At 42.3% G+C, this 27,006-nt stretch overlaps 1 protein-coding gene across 1 annotated transcript in view; it reads right to left on the minus strand.

Moving 5' to 3' along the window:
* The window catches only part of Kdm7a (lysine demethylase 7A), a 74,412-nt gene extending 55,115 nt beyond the window's left edge, over positions 1 to 19,297 (minus strand). Inside the window, exon 1 of the mRNA XM_004851279.3 lies at positions 18,961 to 19,297. Coding sequence (XP_004851336.2) covers positions 18,961 to 19,154 — 194 coding nt within the window. The 5' untranslated portion in view covers positions 19,155 to 19,297. The remainder of the gene's footprint in view (positions 1 to 18,960) is intronic.
* Positions 19,298 to 27,006: the final 7,709 nt, after the last annotated feature.

Raw genomic sequence — 27,006 nt, forward strand, 5'->3', positions numbered from 1 at the left:
TGCCCAGTGGATCTGCTATTTTGTGAAAATAAAGACTATACTTTTATCGCAAGGTCCTGAGTTTGATTCCCTGGTACAAAAAAAAAGGCTATACTTTTATTTATAACTAGCGATATAGCAAATAAATGCCTCCCAAAATGAATATTATATGAGAATTTAATTAGAATTTTGTAAATCATTTTGAGGTAGAGAAAACTTGCCAGGATAATAAAGGATAAATAGTACCAACTTTATAGAAGTTTGCTTGGCGATGTTTTCTAAGTCAAAGGAAGAATTTTAAAAGTATGTTACCAGTAATGTATGATATGTATACAGATCAGTATGCATGTGAGGGCCCATGACAGATGTGGGTGTTTACATGTATCTCTTATACACAGGTATTAGAGACACTCAGAAAAAGTGGCTATTTTGCTGAGCACGTTTTCTGGTGTAATTTGCTACCTACTTTCCTCCTTCCCTGTCCATTCCCACTTCCCTTAACATCAACAAAAGGTAAAACTTGAACCTTAACTGATATAGATTTTGGTACCAGGAGAGAAACAGAGAAACAGAACTGTAAGGATAAAACAGACACAGAGGGAGGGAGGGAGGGAGAAGAAGGAAAGCAAAACAAACCTTATTTCCAGCTGTTTCTACCATCACAGGGTATTTCTTCAAAAAAGAAAGAAATAACACTACTCCCTTGGTTCTACCTAACAACTATAGCCAAGTAGAAATACTATGCAAAATATTTGCTTGAATCTACAAATACATGAAATGTCTGCTGAGTCTAGTTCCTCATGAGAAGCAAGACTTAAAGAATTAACACTCTAGGGGGCTGGAGATTTAGCTCAGTGGTTCCACTGCCTGCCTCACAAGCACAAGGACCGGAGTTCAATCCCTGGTACCAAAAATAAAATAAAATAAAATAAAATAAAGAATTAACATTCCAAGAAAACTTTTTCTACATTTTCTTACACTCACTCTGTGGCTCTCATTCCTAGCTGTGCTACAGAATCCCCTACTTTCCAAACTGCTACTGAGTTGCAGTAGCAGCCTTGGAAACAATGAAGCAGCTCTGTACAAAGGGATAGGGGAAGATCTCCAAGATAATGCTGTAAACCAACAAAAGCAGGCACAGAAGACTTTTCAGTAAGCCCCTGCAAACGCACACACATGCACAGACAAGTCTGTAAATGTAAGGTATATGTCAGCAAGTATATGCAGGAAGCTGATAGCAGTGCGTGGCTTTGGGAAAGAGAGTTGTATGGATGCAGAATGGAGAGAGGGAGAATTGCTCGTATTCAGCCTTCTATTCTCACCTCCCCACGGTACCTGGGATCGAACTCAGGATTTTGTGCTTGCCAGGCAGGCGCAGTGCCACTGAGCTTCAACCCCAGCCTTCAGCCTTCTATTTTTTTTTTTTTTTGGTATTAAATTCTTTTATTGGTACATTGTAGGTATACAACACAATTACATTTCTCATTGGGAATTGTATCTTTATATAATGCATCTTGGTTCTTATTTTTTCCCAATTCCTAGCCCTCCCTTCACGCCCTCCACCCTTCCCTATTTACAAAAACTTTATTTCCATTTTTTCCATTTCTCATCATTTTTTCCTTTCCCTTCTTTCCTTTCCCCTGCCCCTCCCACTACCCCTACCCCTTTGGACCTTGTCTTCCTATTTTACATTATCGATTATTCATTCTAATCATTGGTACATTTTAGGTATACAATATGACATTCATCATTGGAAATTTGCACCTTTACATAGTCTCTCTTGGTTCTTATTTTTCACCCTTGCCCAGCCCTCCCTTCAACCCCTCCATTCCTCCCTATTTACAAAGATTTTGTTCCTATTTTTCCATTTTCTCATATTAATCCCATTCCCTTCTATCCTTTCCCCTAGCCCTCCCACTTCCTTCCCCTTTGCCCCTTTTCTTCCTATTTCACATTACCTATTATACATTTAGTCCTTATTTACACTTTCAGTTTCTCACACCAGAGAAACTATTCGGTATTTACACATCTGTGTCCTATTTATTTCATTTAAGAGTATCGCCTCAATGTGCATCCACTTAGCTATAAATGTCTCTAATTTCTCATTTTTTTACGGCTGAGTAGTACTCCATTTTATTAAAAAAACACATTTTCTTTATCCAGTCTCCAGTTGATGGGCATTTGGGTTGTTTCCAAGTTTTAGCTATTACAAACTGAGCTGCTATGAACATGGGTGCACATATATCACTGTGGTATGATTCTTTTAATTCTTTGGGGAAGATCCCCAGCAGTGGAATAGCGGGGTCAAATGGGACTTCCAGTCCTAGTTCTTTGAGGTATCTCCATACTGATTTCCACAGTGCTTGCACCAGTCTACACTCCCACCAGCAGTGGAGCAGGGTTCCTCTTTCCCCCACAGCCCCGCCAGCACTTGTTATTGGTTGATTTCCTGATAGCAGCCATACTTTCTGGAGTGAAGTGGAATCTCAGCGTTGTTTTCATTTGCATCTCTCGAATGACCAGTGATGTTGAACATTTTTTTCATGTATTTATTTGCTATTTCTACTTCTTTGTCTGAGAAATGTCTGTTCATTTCAGATGCCCATTTTTGGATTGGGTCTTTCAATTTGGGAGGTCTGATCTTTTTAAGTTCTTTATAGATTCGAGATAGTAGACCTTTGTCTGAGGAAGAGCAGGTGAAGATTTTTTCCCACACTGTGGGTTGTCTCTTCACACTGCTGGTGGTTTCTCTTGCTGTGCAGAAGCTTTTTAATAAGAAGAGATCCCATTTGTTGATTGTTTGTGCTAGTTCACGGGCAACTGAGGTTTTGTTCATAAAATCTTTTCCTCCACCAATGTCTTCAAGGGTTCTACCTAACCTCTGTTCCAACTGGTTCAGAGTTTCTATTTTAATACTTAGATCTTAATCCATTTTGATTTTAGTTTAGTGCATGGTGAGAGATATAGGTCTAGTTTTAATCTTTGGCAAGTTGAAGCCCAATTTTTCCAGCACCATTTATTAAAGACAGCCTTCTATTTTTGATGTTTGCTCTGTGCATTTTTTAAGAAAAAAAAAACCACATTCTCGAGCCCCACCTTCAATCTACAGGGAAAAGATAATTAATAGGTGGCCCAATAACCTTTATTCTTAACAAGTTCCCCAGGTGATGCTTTTGCAACCAGCTCAAAAGAAAACGGCATTGGGGAACCACTGATCTGAAACCCTAGCACAGAGGCTGGCACAGTCTCTTATCCACGGCCACTTGCTATTCCATTAGTTCAATTAGACTTCAGGCTCCTTACAAGCAATACTAATATGTAAATCAGAGTTTCCTACTCACACCACATCTACCTAATACTGACTCCACAGTGAACCCACACAAAGTATATACTGGTAGACACAAAACAGGAACAAAGCACATTGGGGAGGCATTAGTTTGGTCTATCATCCTACAGCCTATTTAAATACATATTTTGCAACTATAATGAAGGATAAAATGAATATGGGGGGCTACAAACTGATTAACTTTTCTTTCAAGATCTTATTCTGCAATGTTCATACTTTTTGTCAATGAAAAGCGATGCAGTAATTTTAACTTCTCAGGCTTGGTTATAGGCATAATCTTATTATACAGAAAGGTCATTACAGATTTGTATAAAATGCTCATTTACTTTGTTTTCCTTTCATGTGGGCCCCAAATGTTCCAACAGAAACTTGATTTTTCAAACATATTATCTAGCAAAAACACTAGGATATATCGCTTCTTGGCCTTTTGGCTAAGATCAAGTGTAAAAAGACTAGGCTATAAAAGAAACAGATGAATTAATAGTCATCAGAAACTTTTTAATCCAGTTGCAATTTTATTTCCCATCAGAAGTACAGGAAGGAAAGCTATATTTTCTCAGGCCAAATGACACCTATAGAAAATTAAATATACATACAGTTAAACCATACGGCAGAACAAAACTTTTATATCTAGGACACTTAGTGATGAGTCAGTTACAAAGGACAAGAGTCAACTAAGGGAGATTCTTTCTATTAACCTTTCTCATCTCAGAATAGTTCCAGGGTCTGCATCTAAAGGAAAGATAGCATTCTACAGGGGGTTAATACCCTAAGCATGCTTCTTAATTCTTGATTAAAGATGAGTTACAGTAGGGTTTGGACCACAGAAATCTTGACTAGTCCATAACAAATATCCCTACATGGAATTTCATATATGTCTTTCTGGTCATAAAATTTCAATACAATTACAAATTAGCAAAATGAGTACTGAGTTGTCCAGAGAAGGTCAACAGCAAGCATTGGACCATTTTATTACAAAACATACAAGTCAGGGCACTATGTAAAGAATGAATATGTAAAAAGTTTTTTTATATATTTACATATTGGATCCATTCAAATGATAACTTGTCATCTTATGTTCCCACCAAAGTCCACTTTAAATTTTTAATTTCCAGTATAGCAAAAACAAAAAAAATTATATATATATGCATTTTGGGCTGGGGATTTAGCTCAGTGGTTTCGCTGCCTGCTGCGCAAGCAAAAGGACCTAAGTTCAATCCCCGGTACCAAAAAAACCCCAAAAAACTATATAATTTCCAGTATAGATCAGATGATCAATGACTGGCAAAAATACAGGCAGTCCATGCTTTGCATAGTAATGTAAAACCATAAAAATAACCATACAAATAAAAATAACCATACAAACAAAAATAATGCAAAGCCATCTTAATAATCAATGGTAGAAATTACAATTGTTCCATAACCTTTACACTTGATCTTAGCCAAAAGGCCGAGAAGCTATCCATAACCTTTAAAAAGATTCATCAAAACATTACAAATTGGGCTGGGGATTTAGCTCAGTGGTGCCACACCTGCCTCATTAGCACAAGGTCCTGAGTTCGATCCCTGGTATCACAAAGAAAAAAGAAAAAATTAAAAATTCTCACACTGTGGATTATAATATAAAGAAATGAAAAATAGTAAAATGAATACTTCTTTAGTACACTGTGATTTAAAACATCTTGTTGCTGGGCATGATGATGCAAGACTGTAATCCCAGCTACTCAAGAGGCTGAGGTAGGAGCATCCTAAATTTGAGGCCAGCCTGGGGAACTTAGCAACTTAGTGAGAGCCTGTCTCAAAATAAAACTTCTTTAGAAGGGCTGGGGAGGCCAGGGATTTAGTTCAGTGGTTTCACGGCATGCTGCGAAAGTGCAAGGACCTGAGTTCGATCCCTGGTACAAAAAAAAAAAAAAAGGGCTGGGGATGCAGCTCAGCGGTAAAGCATGGCTGGGTTCACCCCCAGAGTCATAAACATACCACTGAGCTGCTGAGTGCACCTCACTAAGTGCACTTGTGTCCTGTTTAAAATTACCTAGGAGCCAGGACTGTCTGTACCCACCAAGCAGAATTTCTCTCCAAGGATGAATTCAAAGCTACTATCCAGGACTACTAGCACCTTCTTCAAAATTTCCAACCTTGCCTGGCAGACCTATTTAACTTACATTTGCCAAGCCCCTTCTGCACAACTTGACTCCTTACCTGGATAGGTCCATCTTCTCATCAATTAACAGAATTAGAGTGGGCAATTTAAGGTACAAATTAAGAAGTTCCATCTGAGCCACGCCTGGTGGGAGGCTGAGGCAGGAAGATCGGTTCAAGTTCAAGGTCAGCCTGGACTACAACTCAAAGAGAGGGGGAGGGGGAGGGGGAGAGGGAGAGGGAGGGGGAGAGGGAGGGGGAGAGGGAGAGGGAGAGGGAGAGGGAGAGGGAGAGGGAGAGACCTGTCTGATTTCCTGTAGAAATCTTAAATCTTAAGTTTTGCTCTAGTTAAAGGTATAGAAAAGTAGGAACAGCAGCGGGACGGCTAGTCAAAGCAGACTAAAAAGCAGCATGGACAAAGAGCTTCAAGAAAGGAGATGAAACACTATCAATAAATGCCCACTAGGCCAGAGCTATTCAGCGCACATTTAAAAAGTCCAACAGCCCACATGACACAGAAAATAACTAAGGTCCATGATACTTAGTCACCAAAATTAGTGTAGTATTCTATTAAAAGCATAATATATGTGTAAAAACCCTTCTAAAAATACTTGACATATAAAGAAGTTTATCTCCTGAGTAACTTTTCCGAGGACATTACTTCACAAGTAGAATTTTCAGTGAGAGGAAAACTTTTTGGGGGGGGGGGGCTTGATACCGGGGATCGAACTCGGGTCCTTGCCCTTGCGCAGCAGGCGGCAAAACCACTGAGCTAAATCCCCGGCCCGAGAGGAAATCTTATTTAAGTGGACTACATCATTCTCTGAAGGTTGCTAGTTTTCTTATATGCTAATTCATCTATGAAATGTTAACTCTTCATTGCAATGTTCCTATACTGGTGACTTTTCACTATAGGGCCATTTCTAGTCTTTTTAAAAACATGGGATTTGAAAGGAAGGGAGAGATAAAACAGTAAAACAGTTTCAAATTAAAATCACATCCCACGTTAGCTTCAAGGCAGGTTATCTTTTCAAGGTAGGAGAACCAGAAAACTATCCAATGAGGTAAGAAGCAGCATTCATATTCTACTTTGAGAGCCATACTCACAGCACACATGCATACAGACCTACGTGAAATCACAGCCTTGTACAGTATAGGTACTGATACTCAACCCAGACTATCATGCAAAAATCCCACATCTATAAAATCCACACTATTTCTTCCTCCCCCCCCCCACTTTTCTTTTCTTTCAGTGGTTCTGGAATTGAACTCATGGCCTCCAGCGAGTGCTCTTCCTACCTCTGAGCTATAACCCCATCTGTCTCCTTTCCAACACTATTTTCAAATCCAACATCTCTTGCTTTATCACCTTTTTTCTTATCAATGTACCTACTGATTTAGGCTGAAGGCCCCTGGCAGCAGGTATTGAGACCTGTTGGGAGTGTAAGCATTCACTGCTATAGGAGCTGAGCCCTGGAAACACTGGAAGGAGGCTGGGAAAGTGAGACAATTTAGTGAGAGCAGGACCTCTGAGAGATTCTGCAGATTCTGCAGAAGGGGCCACCTAAGGGAAGAGGATGTTAGGTATTTGTCTCCTATCCCAGAGGCATTAAGGGCCCATCCTTTCCAGTCTGCTTCAAGCCCGAGCTGCTGAGCAACTACAGCCAGAGAAAGCCCTGCTGCCAAATCTCAGGCCCTTTCAGCAAAAAATATTCCAGAGATAGAGACACAAACAGAGAAGACCAGAGATTCAGGTAAGACTCCCACGCAGCCTGCCACTTGTGTGAAATCTAGTCAAGCCCTGTGTTCATGTGCATACACCTACTTAACCCATTCATTCTTTGGACACACGCACACATTCCTCTCAATACCCACTACATTATTCCCTATTCCTCTGTACCCATCATCCTCTCTGGGATAAACACTGCATGATAATATACACAAATTAAGTATAGAAAGTGAATTTATTATAGGTAAATGGGTATGGAGCAAGTGCCTAATACTTAAGCAATATTTAATACTTAATTCCTAAACAAAGATTAAAGACATAATTGTTCAATTTGATCCAGAAACCCACAATTGATTTGTGTAGGAGGAAAAGAACCATCTCTGACATCCAGAATTCTCCAGAGGGAAAAACAATCCTTCTCACCAACTTGCTGTCAGTTCCAGAGACATTCATAAAACCACTGTTTTAAAGAAAATCCTGTCCCACTACTGAGGAAGTCTCAGCTCTAAGCTGAACTACCAAGGCTCAGCTACCATGAATTTCTTGTGAGGCTGGACCATTATGTACATGGCTGAAATGTGGAGCACACAGAGAAAGGGCAACAGTCTTTCAGACAAAAGGAACTAAAATATCTAAGCTATCTTGAGAGAAGTTCCCTAGAGCAAAGAGCACTTTAGGAACTATCTAAACATGAAGAAATCCTGGCGTTGACCAGGAACGTCCAGGGAGGCTTGCCTCAAGAGGACAAATGCTACACTGAATTACATTAAATACAGGGCAGAGACAGAAGGAGTAGAGAGAGGTGGTTCTGAGAATGAGGAAAACCAAGAGGCTAGGACTAGGCAAGAAACTAGGTCATAAAGGGAAGGTAGGGGCCGGGGATTTAGCTCAGTGGTTCCGGCGCCTGCCTTGCAAACATAAGGTCCCGAGTTCGATCCCCAGTACCAAAAAAAAATTAGGGCTGGGGATTACTCAGTGGTTCTGCCCCTGCCTTGCAAGTGCAAGGTCCCAAGTTCGATCCCCTGTACCAAAAAAAAGGAAGTAATATATGGGGGTAGGGGTGAAATCAGGGAAGAGAAACACTAAAAGACCAAGATACTCACCATAATATCGTTCATGGGTCAGACAGACACCACCTCCTTTCCTTTATGGAAAGATAAACTTTGTACTGTGGAAGTAACCCAAAATAGCTCGGCCATTTATTCGTCCAAAGCACTAGCAGGACAATGAAAATTCAACAATGATAATTATCAACAAATCAAATATCTACAGTTTCAAAGCTTAAAAACCAAACAAACCCATGGACAGATAGTATGTCTGACGGTAGTAAGCACCATGTAGAAAAAAGAAAGCCAGACAGTAGGGGAAATTTTATTTTATATTAGAGTGGTCAGAGAAGGCAACTTCGAAGATGATAAGAAGAAAAAACACAAAACACCTGGGGGTACTCAGGGATCAAAGATCAAGGAGATAAGAAAGCAGTGCAATGAAGACTGAAAGGAGGGAGCAAAGCAGCAGGAAAACCAGCACAAGTGACAAAACCAGCACTGATGAATCTGACAGCACTATTTCATACAGGAAGATTCCTACAGAAGGTGAAGGACAATGTGTACATTATCACACACACACACGACAGGTGAAGCACTCTGGCAGCTCACAGAGAAAGAAGAGGAAAAGTCCATGAACCCATACTCAGTCTCTGGGGACGAAAGTTCCCAAGGGGTCAAGGCAGAAAGTTTCTGAAGCCACTGATGGAAACTGGCCAAAAGCCTCTGCTTCAAGGGACCCAGAGCCCTAGACTTTTCCACTCACTGGCTTAGTAGAATGCTATCTATAGATTTTTATTTTTCAACCTTGTTTCATAGTCTGCAGGGTTCCTGGGTATTGGGAATACCTCCAAGCAGATCTCTAGGACTATTTTATTTTCCTTTTATATAATATGAAGGAATCCATGGGAAGTTATATAAATCAAAAAGGACCACATTGGACCATACTCCTATTTCTCCGTATAGCAGCAACCACTCATGGGACATTAAATCATCAAATGAGGGATGGAGGCAGGGTGTGGTGGTGCACGCCTGTAATCCCAGGACTCAGGAGGCTTAGGCAGGAGGATAGCCAAGAATTCAAAGCCAGCCTGGGCTACATAGGGAGACCCTGTCTCAAATAACCAAAAACAAACAAACAAACAAAAACGGGGGGATGAGGGCTAGAGGTATAACTCAGTACTAGAACATTTAACCTAGCACATTTAAGGCACTGGGCTTTAAATTTATCCCCTCTATTGAAAACAAAAATGCCAAAAGATATAGAATGGTATTAGTTCTCAGTGTTTGCAATTTCATGATTTTTACTGCATATGATGGCAAACTGTTATGATTACTAAGTGGCAAATAGGAAACAATATTAGATGTTTGGAATTCCCATTTTGTGCTCAAGGAAAATGACATCTCTAAATTCTAAAGAAGAGAAGCACTTCATAGAACATTTTAAAAGTATTTCATCTCCTTCCCTGCAATAAAATATAAATGTGGGCCGGGGATTTAGCTCAGTGGTTTCACCGCCTGCCTCGCAAGCGCAAGGTCCCAAGTTCGATCCCAGGTACCAAAAAAAAAAAGAAGAAATAAGCAAAATCTACAGGAAGAAAATGTAAACTATACCTGAAAAACATAAAAGTAGATGTAAGCAGAAATCCTTGACCTTGGAAAAAATGACCTGATTTTATTAAAATGTCAGTTCTAACTGTATAAATGTAAGGTAATCCCAATAAAAATATAAGCTTTTTAATAAAATTAAACATGCTGATACTATAGTTCATATAGAAAAATAAATCTACAAGAAAAAACAGAATACAAATAACTACGAGGACAAGACTGACCTTACCAGTCTTAAAAACATACCATAAAAGCCTTTGTAATTAAAACAGTGTAGTCCTGGCACATGAATGGACAAACAAGCAAAATAGAATAGAAAATATACATGGAATGTTCAGCATACGATACACAGACATTTCAAATCACTAAGGCAAAAAGGGACTCTTCAATATACTGTGCTTGGCTGGGCATAGTAGCACTTGCCTGCAATCCCAGCACTTGAGAGGCTGAGGGAGGAGGATCACTGCAAATTCGAGACATCCTGAGCTACATAGTGAGTTCAAGGGCAGTCTGAACTATATAGCAAGACCTTGTCTCAAAAAAGACAAAAACAAACAACCAGTAAAGATACACACACCCTCCTTGGACAAGTGAATAGTCAATCATTTAGAAAAAAATTATATTCCTATTTCATACCACGTACAAAAAGAAAATTCAAATTGATTAGGGATCTAAATATTTAAAAAAAATCATACAAGTACTACTGAAGAAAACAGGCAAAATCTTCTTTAACCTCAGAGCAGAGAAACAATGGCTAATTGCAACTCAAAATCCAAAATCCATACTGTTCAATGTGACTACCTAACTTTTTGTTGTTGTTATTGGCAAAAGAAATCACTATAAATGAAACAAAAGGAACTAAAAATTGGGGGAAAATACTTAGAACATGTCACAAAGAGCTAATCTCCCTAAATGTAAAGAGCTCTTAAAAGTTGAGAGACAAAAAACCCAAAAACCACAGAGAATCAGAAATCAATGCAAACAGATGATTCCTGAAGAAAGAGGCATGAAAACCTGAACACTGTTCAAAGGCATTTATACTTAGAGAAATGCAGATTCATGGATACCATTCCTCATCTCGCTACAATTAAAGATATGACAATACATCCTGATGCCCAGGGTGTGAGGAAAACAGGCACTCTATACACCGCTTTTGATGGGAATACGAACTGGCAAAGCCACTCTGGAAGAAGATACAGTAATCCTCACTAAACAATGTATGCATTTATTTCTTGACCAAGTAATCCCACATCTAACTAAAGATATACATAGCCCTGAGGGATTTTAGGGAAGGGGAAGGAAGTGCAGGGCAGGAGTAGGGAGGGTGGATATGATCAAAACATGATATATACACTTACAGAAATGTTACAATGAAACCCATTAACTTGTACAATTAATATGACTGAATAATTATGATTTTAAACAGAAACAATGAGAGTCAAGAAAGGCAAATAATGTCTTGGTATTAAAAAAGATACATCTCTGGCCGGGGATTTAGCTCAGTGGTTCCGGCGCCTGCCGCGCAAGCGCATGGTTCTGAGTTCCGTCCCTGGTACAAAAAACAAAAAAACCCCAACAAATAAAAGATACATCTACAATGATATGAAAACATATATGCACAAGGTTATTCACTGCAGAACTGCTTATAATTGCAAAATACTGTAAACAACTTAAAAGCCCATACACAATAAGAGAGTGATCAAATAAGACACGGTACATCCACACAAAGTACTATACAGACATAAAGAAAAATAAGGACATTCTCTATGAACTGACATGGAGTGATTTCCAATATATACTGTCAAGTAGGAAAATCACAGTGCAAAAGAGCACTTATAGTCTGCTACCTTTCATGTAAATAGATATAAGAAAATACACATAAATCTGCTCATTTATGAGGAAAAAATACAAAACACATGGGGTGCTGGGGATGTAGCTCAGTGACAGAGCACCTGCCTACCACATCCAAAGCTCTAGGGTCCATCTCAAGCACTGTAAACACACACAAACACACACAGACACACACACACAAAACCAGAAACTAAAGATACAGATTAAGGCTGGGGATTTAGCTCAGTGGTGCCACTGCCTGCCTCACAAGTGCAAGGCTCTAAATTCGATCTCCAGTACCAAAAAAATAAGATATTGATTAAGTTTTTTTTATTAATTTTATTGGTACCTTTTAAGTATACAATATAATGACATTCATCGTTGGAGATTTGTACCTTTGCATAATATATCTTGATTCTTATTTTTCCCCATTCCCCTGCCCTCCCTTCAACCCCTGCACCCCTCCCTATTTACAAAGACTTTGTTTCCATTTTTTCATTTAAGTTTATATTATTCACACTAAAAGGCTTCATTACTAAGGAGTAAATCAGAAAGGGGTGGAAAGAAAAGGCGGTAATGAGAAAATTGTAGAAGAGTTGAAGGAGGGTGACATTTCTAAATATACCTTTCATATAACTCTAACTTCTTAGAACCATAATAATGCTCTACCTCTCCATACTTAAAAAATAAACCAACAATTAAAACCAACCAGGATGTAGGAGGCAATACAGTTACAAATGAATCTAACTACATTACAAATAAATGACATACAGACTAAAGCAGAGAGAAAAGAGAACTAATCTAAGTAACTACAGAAGACAGCATTTTGACTAAATATTGTGAGACTAAAGACAAAAAGAATGACACACAAATGCTATGATCTACCTACCAAATTTATTTCTCACAAGAGGATGGGTTAGCAATTCTACGTCTATTTTATATATTCACTAGGATTCAACAAATAAATAAATATACTGTAGATAATCAGAGCTGTTTCTCACTACTGGACAAAAACAGTTATGAGTAGGGCCGGGGATTTAGCTCAGTGGTTCTGCTGCCTGCCGTGCAAGCGGAAGGACCCGAGTTCAATCCCCAGTACCAAAAAAAAAAAATTCTAAAAACAGTTATGAGTAGAGAGAACACACAGGCCAAAATGAGCCCTGTGGTGTTGGACTAGAGTCAAAGGTATCATTATGAAAACTTACAGTTTTTAAACATATAGATGGATAGGTACAGAAACAAATGCAGACGTGTGTGCATGTGGATGGCTCCCCAGCCCTGTTCACTGTGAAGACCTGAAGGAATAAACCCACCTAGTACTAGACACTATCCTCCAATAAAAAGGAACCAAGGTCCACACAAATACACATAAAAATCATAAAAGTTACTGTTAATTCCCACTATAATCAAGAGGAGAGGATAATTTTTTATTACTAGAAATGTGAATTAGCACTACAGTAATAAAATGTAACTTCCAAAAAGAACCAAAAGCTTGGCAGCTAGCAGCTGTTAGATGAGCACTCGCCAGCTGTTCAAAAGCTGTGCAAATTATCCTGGAGTTTAAATTGCCCGAATCAACCGAAGCCCGCTTTATAATCAAACTCCTCTACACCTGTTATATTCTTATTCCTGAACCCTCCACTTCAAATTTCCAAAAATAAAAGCATTCCTTCCCCTGGATGATCAGAAAACTCAATTTCATTTGCAAGAACAGGGATATGAGAGGATAGCAAGCAGAAATCTGCCCTAAGTTATGGCTTTTAAAAAGTGTGATGAGAAAACAGTATGTCCTCTATAATAAACTGTCCTATTCAAAAAAGAAATGGAAACAAAGTCAAGAAGTTCAATAAAGGGCAGGGGATTTAGCTCAGTGGTTTCACCACCTGCTGTGCAAGCTCAAGGACCCGAGTTCGATCCCTGGTACCAAAAAAAAAAAAGAAGTTCAATAAATGGCATTTTGTCTTATGCAGAGATACATGTTCACTAAGTTTTTATTATTAACACTAAACGACTTCATCCTTAGGGACAAATATCTGCAACAAATTTTTAAAAATAATTCCAATCCCTAACTAATTTGAAAAAAATCAAAACACACTCATTACAGGGGGAAAAGAGTTAAATTAGAAAACTCTCAAGTAAATATTTTATATATATTCTGTCTCCAAAGCAGTTACATTTTTGTGCATTTATTGAAGGAAATAATTGTTATAAAGAACCCAAGAAGTAAAGTGTTTCCAGACTGCACTCTGAAACCCTGTCAAATCTGTTCCAACTGCATTCCCTCAAGACAGATACATCTTATATGGGAAACCAAAGTTTAAGTAAATTAAAGAGTGAAATAAAAGATAATAGGAGATAGATCTGCAAATGGGAAGGGAACCAAGAGATGGGGGAGGGGAAGAAGGAAGGGGCCGTAAAAAGGATTAAAAGGTGTTGTGTACATGCACCCCATGATGAATGCAATCATTAAGTACTGCGGACATGGACCAATAAAAATAAATTAAAGAAAGAAGGAAAGAAAGGTGGGGGAAAAAGCCAAACGGCTCATATCTAATCCTCTTTCTGAAGCTGGCTGCTGCTCAGGAAATGCAGGACCAATACTAGTAAGCTCAGGAGTCAGCTAGCTCAAGTTCAATCCTCTCTTGCCTTCTACTTTCCAGCCCTGGAAGCCACTAAACTCTCATGCCCTCACCTGTACAATGGGAATAATAATAACACTTCTCCACCAGGGTAACTGTGAGAATTAGATGAATTAATGTGATTAGAAGAGTATCCGGGGCCAGGATTTAGCTCAGTGGTTTCGCAGCCTGCAGCGCAAGTGCAAGGACTGGAGTTCAATCCCCAGTACCAAAAAAAAAAGAAGAGTATTGGGCTGAGGATTTAGCTCAGTGGTTCTGCTGCCTGCCTTGCAATCACAAGGTCCCCAGTTTGAGCCCCGGTACAAAAAAAAAAAAAGAGTACTTAGCACCTGATAAAACATCCAGGAAGCATTCAAGTATGTTTCCAGGGCCCCGTGCACCTGAAAAATTCCCATCCAGTGATATTATTCTAGATAAACTTTTTCTTTCGCCTCTGCTTCCCTCCAGTCTATTCTCCATGTACCAATTAGTGCAATCCTTTTCTTTCTTTTTTCAATGCTAGGGATCAAACCTAGGACCCAGGATATGCCCCAAGACAAAGAGCAATCCTTTTAAAGGTTATGTCACCGGGTTTACTCCTCCCTCAAAGCAAAGCATCTGCTTAGAGTAAATTCCAAAAAATGAGCCCTGGCCTGCAAGACCCAACACTGACCTGCCCCATTTCCCTGCACACACCCTTGCTCTTCCTGGCCCAACCTTAGAACACTATACTATTGCTTCCTTGTCCTGACACTCTATAGACATCTGTGGGCTGAAACATCTCAAGGCTCTCCATAATCACACCATACGAAAGTAGCATTACTGATACCTCATTCTCTCTCTTCCCCACTCAGTTTCTCTTCCCAGCGCTCACCAATTGTCACAGATATTTATCTCTTTTCCCCAGCTAGAGTGTGTTAACGGAGCAAGGACTTTTGTCTAGTCATTGCTACATTCCTAGCACCAAGAACAGCTCCTGGTATATTATGAACTAGGTTAAAGTCAAAACACAAGAGGCAATGTTATTCAAGTTAGAAACAAGAAGCTAAATAAATACTACACATCAGCTACCAAACTGGCAAAATTTTTATACTTTTAAACTTTTTATTTTAGTGCTGAAGTATACTTCAAAGTTAAAAGTTTCATTTTTTAATCCTCAGTGCACACACAACTTAGCAAATCTGTAGATGTGCATACATTCACCCAAGCACTGAAGACCAACATAAAGAAAACGTCCCACACCTCAGAAGCTCCCTCAGCCAATACTCCCAACAGTCTGCTGCCCTCTGTCCCCCAATTATTCCTGCCCTTGAACTTCATATAAATGGAACCAAACAGTACACTCTTTAGTGTCTGACTTGAATTCAACTTTACATCTGTGACATTCACCCTCGCTGTTCCCTACACCAATACTGAATTTTTTTATTGCTGAGTAGTAGAATTCTGCTTCATGTATATAACACAATTTAACCAATCTACTGGTTTTTCTCTCTCTTTTTTTTTTTTGGTGCCAGGGATCGAACTCGGGTCCTTGCGCTTCCGAAGCAGGTGGTGGAACCACTGAGCTAAATCCCCAGCTAAGACAATTTAATTAAGGGAATGATGTGATTTTTCATGGGATGATATCAAAGTACTCCAGAAAGTCCTGTGTCCTGATGAGACGGTGGACATCACCAGGAAGGACCTTCATTGCCCTACTTCCACCCAGGATGCCAGCTCCAGGTTGGAAAGAACCTTCCCAGGAAAACCCTGCTAATTCCTCAGCTCAAAGCCCTGAAAGTATCAATTATACATTGTACCCTGCCTGGGGTCTCTTCCTCTCCCTTGTAAAAAGGCATAGGCGAACTGAGGGATGAGAATTCCTGAATCCAAAGGAGGCAGCTCAAGTTTAACAGCCTTAGACTTAGAGAAAGCTGCTCCACTCAGTCCTCAGTCTCACTGAAAAGCATCAAGAACCTTTCTTCTCTGACAAGAGAAATGAGGACAGCCTTTCAGATTTCCAGACAACTTGAACTGCAGGCAAAGTAAACCAAAATGTATACCAAGATGCACTGATTTCACAAATTTAAAAAGTTCATCTACTTAAAGAAATAAAATAATCAAGCAATCATCCAGGTAAAGGCAATTCACTGTATCCTCTCCTCCTCTGCAGGTGGACCATTTCTGGAAACCAAAGGAAACTTGACCGTGGGATTAAAGATATACCTTAGTCCTTAAGGGGCCAATTCTCAAAGAAAAAAATGACATTTGTTTAGTAATTAACACATTGGGAAGTTTGCTGTGTTAAAAATAATCACTCATTTCATGGTATAATAAGCACTGGAGAAAATACAACACTGATGACAGGAAAAACATATAGGCCCCAAATTACCAGTACTTCATTAAAAATTAAAGTCACTAAAAAGATACTATTTTTGTAGGGCAGGGCAACATCACTAAGTTTCCTAACTTTGGACAATTCATGTGACAATGCAGAAAAAACATACTTGTTTGGTCTCTCTATGCCTCTTTCAAGTGAGTCCTCTTTCTCTTCAACTTCGGTTTACATATTTGTACTTAAAGAATTTGGCTGGCCAGGGATTTAGCTCAGTGGTTCTGCTACCTGCCTCTCAAGTGCAAGGTCCTGAGTTCGATCCCCGATACAAAAAAAAAAAAGAAAGAAATTTGCATAACCAAATTCTCCAGAAAATACTTGAATAGTATTGAGTCACCTATATTAAGACAAAAAAACTCTAACCTATCAAATATCAACGTTGGACAATGGGGCAAATTTCTTACTAGTTCAAAACTTCCATTTCATAAAAGACTTTTGAAAACATGAGCACATAACCACTATGGATTTTGACTTTTATTCTACACAGAACTTAGATTTTTAGATAATCTCTATTCTGCTTGCTTAGAATATGTTACGGAAATAGAGGAGGTAGAAACAAAATTGCCAAGATTTGGTATCTTGAAATTTCACTTTTACATATAATCAAAATATAGGAAAACATCCGAGTAGCCTACTAGAAAAGAACTGTTCATCTTTTTTTTTTTTTGGTACCGGGGATCGAACTCGGGACCTTGCGCTTGCGAGGCAGGGAGCGGAAACACTGAGCTAAATCCCCAGGCCCTAGAAAAGAACTTTGGATAATTTATTCTTAATGACATGTGGCAAGGTTGCAACAATATTCCTCAACCATTTATCAGACTGAGATTACCTTTATACAAAATGAGGACACTGCCCTTCTTTTAATTTGACAGTTTGTTGTGCCTTTTCTGTACTCAGAATCGTCTAACCTGAAACCTGATTAAGTAAAACCAACCGTACGTGAAAAGGAAGCAGTACTAAACCGGCACTCACCACAGTAAAGAACCCTGTAATTTAAATGGTTTTCTCTCCCCGGACCAGCAGAGGGAGACTAAGACATCTGGCCTGGTCGCGCAGTGTTTCTGTAAAATTGGGGAGGGGAGTGGAGCGGAGGATGTATTTAAATGTCCTGCTGTCAATCAAAGGACACTTCCTACAATCACAGTCACCATATCAGCTATGACTCCCGAGCGGCTCTCGCCAAGACACAACAGCCAACGGTGCCCGGGAATCGCTTTTCACCTAAAGGTGACCGCAGGCTTGGCCACAACACCCAAATAAGGACTTTGAGAGCCCAACCCCAACTAGTTTCTTTGTTTAAATGCCTGCGAGTCCCTCCCACGCCGGAGTCAATAGGCTGTGGCACCGCCCTTTATTAGCCTCACACTTTGATTACAAAACACACGAGTCGACGGCCTGGCTGCTGAGACGGCCGAGTTCTCACAAACGTCAAACCCCAGGCGCGACGGCGACGGCGGAATCAGAGGACAACGTCCGCCACCGCCACCGCCACCGCCACCGCCTCAAAGTTGCCCGGCCCCGGGCCGTCCCGGTGTCGCTAGCACCCGGGCGCGGGCGATTGCACTCTGTAAAGTTTGCTCGGCGTGGCGAGGGCGACACGGAGGTCAGGAGGTGCTGTCCCCTCGCCCACTCCTCCCTCCGCCGCCCGCCGGCCGCAGGGGGTGTGTTGCGGGGTGGCCGGTGCCGAGGCCACCTGCCCCGCGGCCCGGCCAGCGATGGTCCCCAGCAGCGCCTCATCTGTTGCTCTGCCGACTCGCCGAGCCCCGCCACCGCTTGACGTGGTCCCTCTTGCCGCGCCCCTCCCGCCGCCCCGCCGGCCTAGAAGTTTGAGAAAGACGGGAAGGGGGCGCGACGGGACCGCGGGGGGCGACGCGCGGCCGCCCGGAAGCCGGGCAGGCGCGCGGCGGCCGGAGAGGCTCGGGCCGGAGCCCGGCTAGGCGACGCGGCGGGGCGGCCCGGACGAAGGGGCTGCGGGCCTCCGCTGTCCCCGCTGTCCCCGCCGCGTCCCTCGCCCGGGCTCCCCCTGCCAACTTCTCCGCCGGCCGCCTTTGTTCCTGTTTGTTGTGGCGACTCTTCGTCCGGGCTGGCCGAACCCTGGCGCCCCTCGGCAGCCTGCCCAGCGCCCGGTGAGCCCGGAGCCCCGCGCGCCCCTCTGCCCGGCCCGGGGCTCGGCGGCGGAGTCGCGGGGCGCGGCGCGGCGGCCGGGCCTGAGGAGACCCGGGGGCGGCGGCGGCGGCGGCGACGGAGGGTCGGTCGGGGGCCGGCGGCGGGACTGAAGGTTTATTTACCTGCCGTGGAACCAGTCCTTGCAGATATCGCACTCGATCATGAAGCGGTTCACGTCGTACGGCTGCCGGCACACACAGTACACGGGCGGGGGCGGCGGAGGCGCCGAGGCCCGGCCTGGAGCCGCCACCGACACGGCTGCCGCGGCCGCTCCAGCTGCTGCTCCCGCGGCCACCGCCGCCGCCGCTCCGGCCATCTTTAAAATACACACACACGCTCGCTCGCTGCTCCGCTCGCCGACTGGAGCGAGCGCAGTCGCCAGCCAGCGCCGCCTCCTGCAGCAGTCGGAGCAGCAGGCAGAGCAGCAGGCGGAGCGGCGGCGGCGGCGGCGGCGGCGGCGGCGGCGCCTCAGTGCGCGCGCGTGAGCGAGGCCGCGGCGGCGGCGGCGGCGGCGGTGAGATGGGGGCGGCGCGCGCGACGCGCAAGGCCCGGCCCGGCTGCTTCCGGCGCTGGGCGCGGGGCCGTGCTTCTCGCGCACGTCTTCCCTGTCGCGACGCGCGCTCCCTCTTCCTCCGCGGAGGCCGGGCGGAACGAGCCGCTGATGGGTGGCGGGCGGGCACGCGCGGCTCCGGACGGAGAAGCCGGCTCTGAGCAGGCCGGTGAAGTTCTTGCGGAGCGAGAGCGGGGCGGACGTCGCGTGTATGGTCCGAGGCGGGGCAGTGAGGAAGTTTCGGCCGCCTGCGTCGCCTCGCGACCTGGGGAGAATCGGAAGTCCTTCAGCAGCCGCCCACGGAGCACGCGAGGTGCCGCCCCCGCCCCGCGTGGGTCCGATGTGGGTGACGCGCTGAGCACTGCCCTGCGGAGTCCTCTCCAAGTTCGGGAAGCGTCACTTCAGATGCCCGGCGAGCAGCTCGGAAACCAGTGTGGATGGAGCCTCTGTGGGCGGAGGATTTGTCCCTGAGAGGAGTCCACGGATGACTGTCGCGGGGAGGACTGGTGGGGCTGGTGGAGAAAGGGATGGAAGAGAACCCACCGACGTGTTTATAAAGATCGTGACTTAATTTCTAGTGATTTTATCGCCACGTTGGAAAGATAGGAAATTCGAAATGGCTTTTCCCCGGGATGAGAGAGAGGCAACAGCAAGCGGATCGGACAGTACTCGGTGTGTCACAGGCCACCAACAAATAGTTGTGAATGAAAGATGAAGCAGAGAGCCAATGTAAAATGATAAACTGAAGAATGAAAACAGGCAGCAAATAGAGAAAGGTTGCCTTGAAATCCTATGAGAACTGTAAGGAATGTTAAGGATTAGTAGTGAATCGAGTTTGTAACTGAATGTCTGCAGGCACTTATATCAGTAGGGAAATCCTACAGCTCCCTAAGTCGTTTTGGTTAGGAAAAGTGAACAGGAGGGTTGGCTCTCTCACTACTGACAGGCAGCGAATCACAGGTCTTTTCTTGACTCTTAGTTATACTTTAGGGAGGCAGGTAATCTTCCTAAAGACTCGCAGAGAGAGCTGTAAGGTTTTATTTGGTTTTTTTATTTTTGATGGTACTGAGAATTGAACCCAGAGCCTTCACACTGAGCTATGTCCCCATCCTTTTTTTTATTTTTTAAAACAGAATCTTGATAAGGCTCTGAATTGCCCAGGCTGGAGTCCTCCTGCTTAGCCTCAGGCCCCCAGGGTCTAAAATTACAGCATTTTCCACCATGCCTGGCAAGTTTAGTTTCTTGATTCTGGATTCAATCCTTTTCCTACCACACCACAATTTGTCATATATATCACAGGAAAAGAAAAACCTGGAAATCATAGTTGACCACAAATGGAATGAAGTAGGATTCAGTGAAAGTACTAACAACCCTTCTGTTACTTCTGCCACATCTACTTCAGTCTTCTGTTTAGAAATGCAGCTAGTTTTTTTTGGGGGGGGGGTGTTTGTTTGTTGTTTTTTTGGTACTAGGGATCAAACTCAGGACCTTGCTCTTGCAAAGCAGGCGCCAGAACCAATGAGCTAAATCCCTGGCCCAAATGCAGCTAGTTCTAAAGGTTCATAGCTGAGTGTGGTGGTAAACACCTGCAGTCCCAGCACAAGGGAGGCTGAGACTGGAGGATTGCCATGAGTTTGAGGCCAGCCTGGGATCCATAGTGAGTTCAAGGCCAGCCTGAACTACATAGTGAGAGCCTGAACATCAAGGTATATAAAAAGAGCAATAGCCCTGGCATGGTGGCACACGCCTGTAATCCCAGCACTGAGGAGGCTGAGACAGGAGGATCCTCAAGTTGGAAGCCAGCCTGAACTACATAATGAAAGGTTAAAGAAACTAGAAACACAAATATTTGACCTGAAGAAAAAAGGGGTGAAGTCTAGAACTCTGGATAATGCTAAAATTTTAGTGGCGTATTCCATACATAGTAATTAACCAGATGTGTTTGGATTCAGCAACCTGTTATCTCTGAAAACTTATGCTCGGGTTTTAGTTTTCTCCTTTTAAGAAAATGATAAGAATATCTGCTTCACAGGGCTGGGTGCATTAAGTGAGATAACAAACTGCTGAGTACAGTTCTTAGCATATATAGCTGTTAACCATAATTATGATTAATTATTTTTGTGACTTTTCTAATAATAATAATAGGAGTAAGGAGCAGCTAGAAAGTTAGGGTGAAGACTAGGAAAGTATTATCCCAGAATCAGAGGTGGACAGAATTTGAGGAAAAAAAATACTTTGCAGAAAGACACACAGCTCCAGGGCTGGGGATTTAGCTCAGTGGTTCTTCCGCCTGCCTCACAAGTGCAAGGTCCCAAGTTTGCTCCCCGGTACCAGAAAATAAAAAGACACACAGCTCCATAGCAAGGTTGGTTAACAAATGCCTGTGAGATGTCTCCATCCTGCTCCTCTGTGGAGGCAGGACCTGCAGCAGATCTCAGGTTTCATATGACATGGAACCTGGGTTTGTTGTTTTTCTATAGAACTTCACCTGTCCGTGAAACCTTTCTCTGACAAGAAAGGGTTCTTACTACTACCAGTACTTGTCTCCATGATTGTGCCTGCTAATCTCAGGAAAACAAGCATAGTTTGAGAATTTGACTTTAAGCCATTGTCATGCCTTAAATGATGATAATTTATTTTTGTACACCACTTTATACTACTTGATCTTCACAATAACCTGTCCATCTTGTTAAGTGAAGGGAGCAGGAAAAGCCTGCCAGTGACTGTAGTGAGAAAACTGGGAAATTTTCATTTTGCTGTGCCATAGGGAAGAGAATAATGTCTGAATGGAAAATATTGCCCAGGAAGACTAGATCCCGAAAAGGGACTGGAAAAAAGAACAAAGGCCCAAACCAGTGGAGAAAACAGGTCCAGAAATGCAGAATTCAGTAGCTTTGTTGACAGCCTAGTTGTTTTCACTTTTACTTCAAAAGCTGGGGAAAATTCTGCACTGATAGCTCAAAGTTAAGATGTTATTAAAAGAAGATTGTTGAGCTGGGGGTGTAGCTCAGTGGGAGAGCCCTTGTTCAATCCCCAGCACAGCAAAAAAAAAAAAGGCTGAATCACACTGAATGTATTCGATCAAGTACAAATATAAGAATAAGAGTAGTGAAAGTGAAGGCAAAACAGATAAGTGATATTAGAAAGGAAACTGAATCAAAAATGTAGGCTGGCATTGTACACCTCCTGAAGGGATAGCTACACAGTATGACTTTATGAAGTAGTCTTGCCAAAAATGTTTAGCCTAAGGAGCCATTAAATATATAGTTTACAGGAAATTCAAGAGAGAAAGCAACAAGTTGTATGCTACCACAAGGAAATAAGACGTCCAAAATGTGACACACTCCTGCAAGGACAACCGGTTTAGTTTCTTTTTATTTATTGTTTTATTTTTTTGGTACTGGGGATCGAACTTGGGACCTTACGCTTTCAAGGCAGTTAGCGGAACCACTGAGCTAAATCCCTGGCCCCTGGCTTAGTTTCTTTTAAGAGTTGTCTTTTTTTTACCCCTGGTGCTGCCGATTGAACCCAGGGCTCCACGCATGTTAACACATTTAAAATTATCATTAAAGAAAATAATAAGGGGGCTGGGGATTTAGCTCAGTGGTTCCGCGCCACCTGCTACAAAAGTGCAAGGTCCTGAGTTCTTTCCCCAGTACCCAAGAAATAATAATAATAAGAGGGACAGGAAAAGGAAGGAACACTCTTAGAGATGAGGGTTCTTTTTGGGGGGTGGTACCGGGGATCATACTCAGGTCCTTATGCTTGCGAGGCAGGCGGCGGAACCACTGAGCTAAATCCCCAACCCCTAGAGATGAGTCTTAAGAGACAACCAAGCATGGGCTGGGAGTGTAGTTCAGTGGTGCAGTGTCTTTCGGACAAGCACAAGTCTCTGAGTTTGATTCCCAGTACCAAAAAAAAAACCAGACAACCAAGGGCTGGGAATGTAGCTCTGTAGAGGTTCAGTGTAGTGCTTGCCTAGCATGTGTGAGGCCCTGGGTTCCATACCGAGTAACACACAACCAAAAACAATTCCTGACCCTTGTTTCAGATTCTAAGAGAGACAATGTGGAGGATACTTGAGAATTTTTAACCTGGATATGAGATAAGATTACGGAAATAGCATTATTTGATGGGGTACTGTATTGTGGTTGCTATAGTTTACATCTAGGTGTACCTCCAAAGCCTCCTGCTCACATGGGTGGGGCTTTTGACAGGTGATTGGTTCATGGGGATGTCATTGGTCCACTAATGTATTAGGCTGGAAGCCTGGTTGGAAGAGGTTGGTCATTGGGCATGTGGCCTGGAAGGCTGAATCTTCCTCCCTCCTCCTTTCAAGGCAGGTGCCGGAACCACTGAGCTAAATCCCTGGCCCCCTCCCTCCTCCTTGATCTCTCTCTCTTCTTCCCACTACCATGCCATGAGCTGTTTCTGCTCTGCAATGCTCCTCTACCATGCCACTGACTATGGACTAAATTCTCTACAAGCTGTGAGCTAAAATAAACCTTTCCTCTTTAAGTTGCAGGTGTTGGGTATTGTGCCCCAGCTACAAGAAATTTAAAACGGTAGTTTCGCGAAGAATGTCTTTATTTATTTTTTTTTTTTTTTTGGTACTGGGGATCAAACTCGGGTCCTTGTGCTTGTGTCAGCAGAAACACTGAGCTAAATCCCCAGCTATACTGAGGTTTTTAAGCAGAGACATGGCATCTTATTTTGAAAGGTTCTGCACCCCTCCCAAAACAGAGGGTGCAGGAGTGACAGAGATGAATGAAACAAATATTAACAATTGATAAATCTGGGTATTGTTGTGTACATGGATGTTTATTGTACTTTTTTCAACTTTTCTGTATTTTTTAAATTATTCATAATAAAGTGTTTTAAAATATAGCCTCTTGAAGCAGATATGGTGATGCACACCTGTAATCTCATCACTAGAGAGACTGAGGCAGAAGGATCATCACTAGTTCAAGGGCAGCCTGGGCTACATAGCTCAGGACCAGCCTAAACTACATAGGGAGACCCTGTCTTAAAAAGAAAGAAGTTATGCCAGGTACTAGTAATGATTTCCCATTTTGAATTCCGTGGCACTTTACTGTAGCTTATTCCTGATAGGGTAAACAACATATTAATAATGACAGTGAAGTCGGAAAATTATGTTTGTGTGTGTATGTGTTATTAGCCAAAGAGGTTAGCTAAATTTAAAAATAAAGTAAACCTTATTCATCTATCTATTCACTTATCATCATTGTTTATACAAACATTTTTGCTAACCATAGAGATGAAAGGATCTGTTCTCTACCTTCAACAGGTTCTGTAAAGGAGAAAGACAACTAAGGATTGCCTTGAGTTCAAGGCCAGTCTGGGCTACATAGTTTAAGGCCAGCCTAAACTACATAGTGAGACCCTGTCTCAAAAAACAAACACAAGAATGAGAAATTAGAGGCATTTATAGCTAAGTGGATGCACACTGAGGCGATACTCTTAAGTGAAATAAATAGGACACACATGTGTAAATACCGAATAGCTTCTCTGGTGTGAGAAACTGAAAGTGTAAATAAGAATCAAAATGTATAATTGACAATGTGAAATAGGAAGGGGCAAAGGGAAGGTGGGAGGGGTAGGGGAAAGGAAAGAAGGGAAAAGAAAAAATATGAGAAAAGGAAAAAATGGAAACAAAGTCTTTGTAAAGAGGGAGGGATGGAGGGAGAGAAGAAAGGGCAGCGGAATGGAGAAAAAATAAGAACCAAGATATATTATATAGGGCTGGGGATTTAGCTCAGTGGTTCCACCACCTGCCTCGCAAGCGCAAGGACCTGAGTTCAATCCCTGGTACAAAAAAAAAAAGATATATTATGTAAAGGTAGAAATCTCCAATGATGAATGTCATTATATGGTATACCTACAATGTATCAATAAAATTTAAAAATTCATTAAAATATTTTCCCAAACTGTTTATGTAATTCATTTACTCTTCTTTAATTGGACTATCACAAATTTAAACCTACTCTTCTAGCTCTTAATAAATTAACTTTTGGGTGCCGGGGATTTATCTCAGTGGTTCTGGTGCCTGCCTCGAAAGCACAAGGTTCCAAGTTCAATCCCCGGTACCAAAAAAAAAAAAGAATCAATAAAAATCTTTTGAAAGCAAGGTGTGCCATGTTTATAGTGGCACAGTTTGCAATAGCTAAATCTTGGAAATAGTCCAAATGCCCATCCACTGATGAATGGATAAAGAAGATGGGGGTTTTTTTATACAGTGGAATACTACTCTGCCATAAGGAAGGATAAACTTGAGACATTTTTAGCTAAATGGATGCATCTTGAGACCACACTCCTAAGTGAGATAAAGTGGACACACATGTTTAAACACTGCATTGTTTCTCTGTTGTGAAAAACCAAAAATAAAAATAAGGACCAAAATCTTTAATAGATGAGAAATGGTAAGAAAATGTTCAAACGAGAAGGGGAGCAATGGAAGTGGTAGAGGAAAAGGAAAGATGAGACAAGAAAAAAAGAGAATAGAAGGGAAAAATGGAAACAAAGCTTTTGTAAATAAGGAGGGTAGGAGGTATTGAAAGCGGGCAGGGAATTGGAGAAAAAAAGCAAGATATGTACAGGTACAAATTCCCTATGATAAATGTGATCATTGTGTATATCTAAAATGTACCAATAAATGTTTTGCTTTAAAAAAAAAAAAGTGCTGGGTGTGGTGGCCCACAACTATAATCCCAGCCTTTGGGAGCCTGAGGCAGAAGGATCACAAGTTCAAACCTAGTTTGGGCAATGTAGCAATTTAGCAAGACCTTGTTTCAAAAAATACAGCAATGGGTGGGGCTACTGCTCAGTAAAAAGGCCCTGGGTTCGGTCCCCAGAAAACACATGTGCACACACACACTCACACACCATCCCCGTCAGTGGGAGGCTGTCTCCGGAATGGCCCCTAATGACATGTGCCTCCTTGTTGTCACACTCTTGTACAATCCCTTTCCTTGAAGGGTGCAGAGGACCCAATGACTTCTACCTATGTGACTATTCACTAAGAGAATATGGAAGCAATGGTGAGATGTCACTTCTGAGGTTAGGTTACAGAAAGACGTGGCTTTCATCTTGCTTTCCCTCCCTTCCTCTTTTACTTCCTGACTCTCATAGAGGCTGGGTGTTGTGGGCCACCATGTTGTGAGGACTTTGCAACACAGAACTGAAGTACTCCAGCCAACAGCCAGCAAAGAACTGAGGCACTCAGTCCCACAACCTGTGAGGAAGTGAATCCTGCCAACAACTACTTGAGTGACCTTGGAAAAGAATCCCCTCCCCAACTTCTGCAACAAGCCACCCCCAGCCTTTGCAGACATCTGACTGCAGCCTCGTGTGTGCCCCTGAGCCAGAGGACCAGCTGAGCCACATTCAGGCTCCTGACCCAAAGGAAGTGTGACATACTAAAGGTTTGTTTTAAACTGCTAAATTATGAAGCAGTTGTAGCAATGGAAGACTAATGCACCATCAAAAATGTTTTAATATGTAGGCATTTGTAATTTTATATACTGACTTACCCTAAATTACGAAGCATAATCTCGACAGGCAAGATCTTCCATTGGAGCTGGGTATGGTGATCTAGGCC

Source organism: Heterocephalus glaber, unplaced genomic scaffold (assembly GCF_053883595.1).
Source record: "Heterocephalus glaber isolate CG9 unplaced genomic scaffold, H.glaber_assembly_v1.0 deba00000621, whole genome shotgun sequence".
NCBI classification, from domain to species: Eukaryota; Metazoa; Chordata; class Mammalia; order Rodentia; family Bathyergidae; genus Heterocephalus; species Heterocephalus glaber.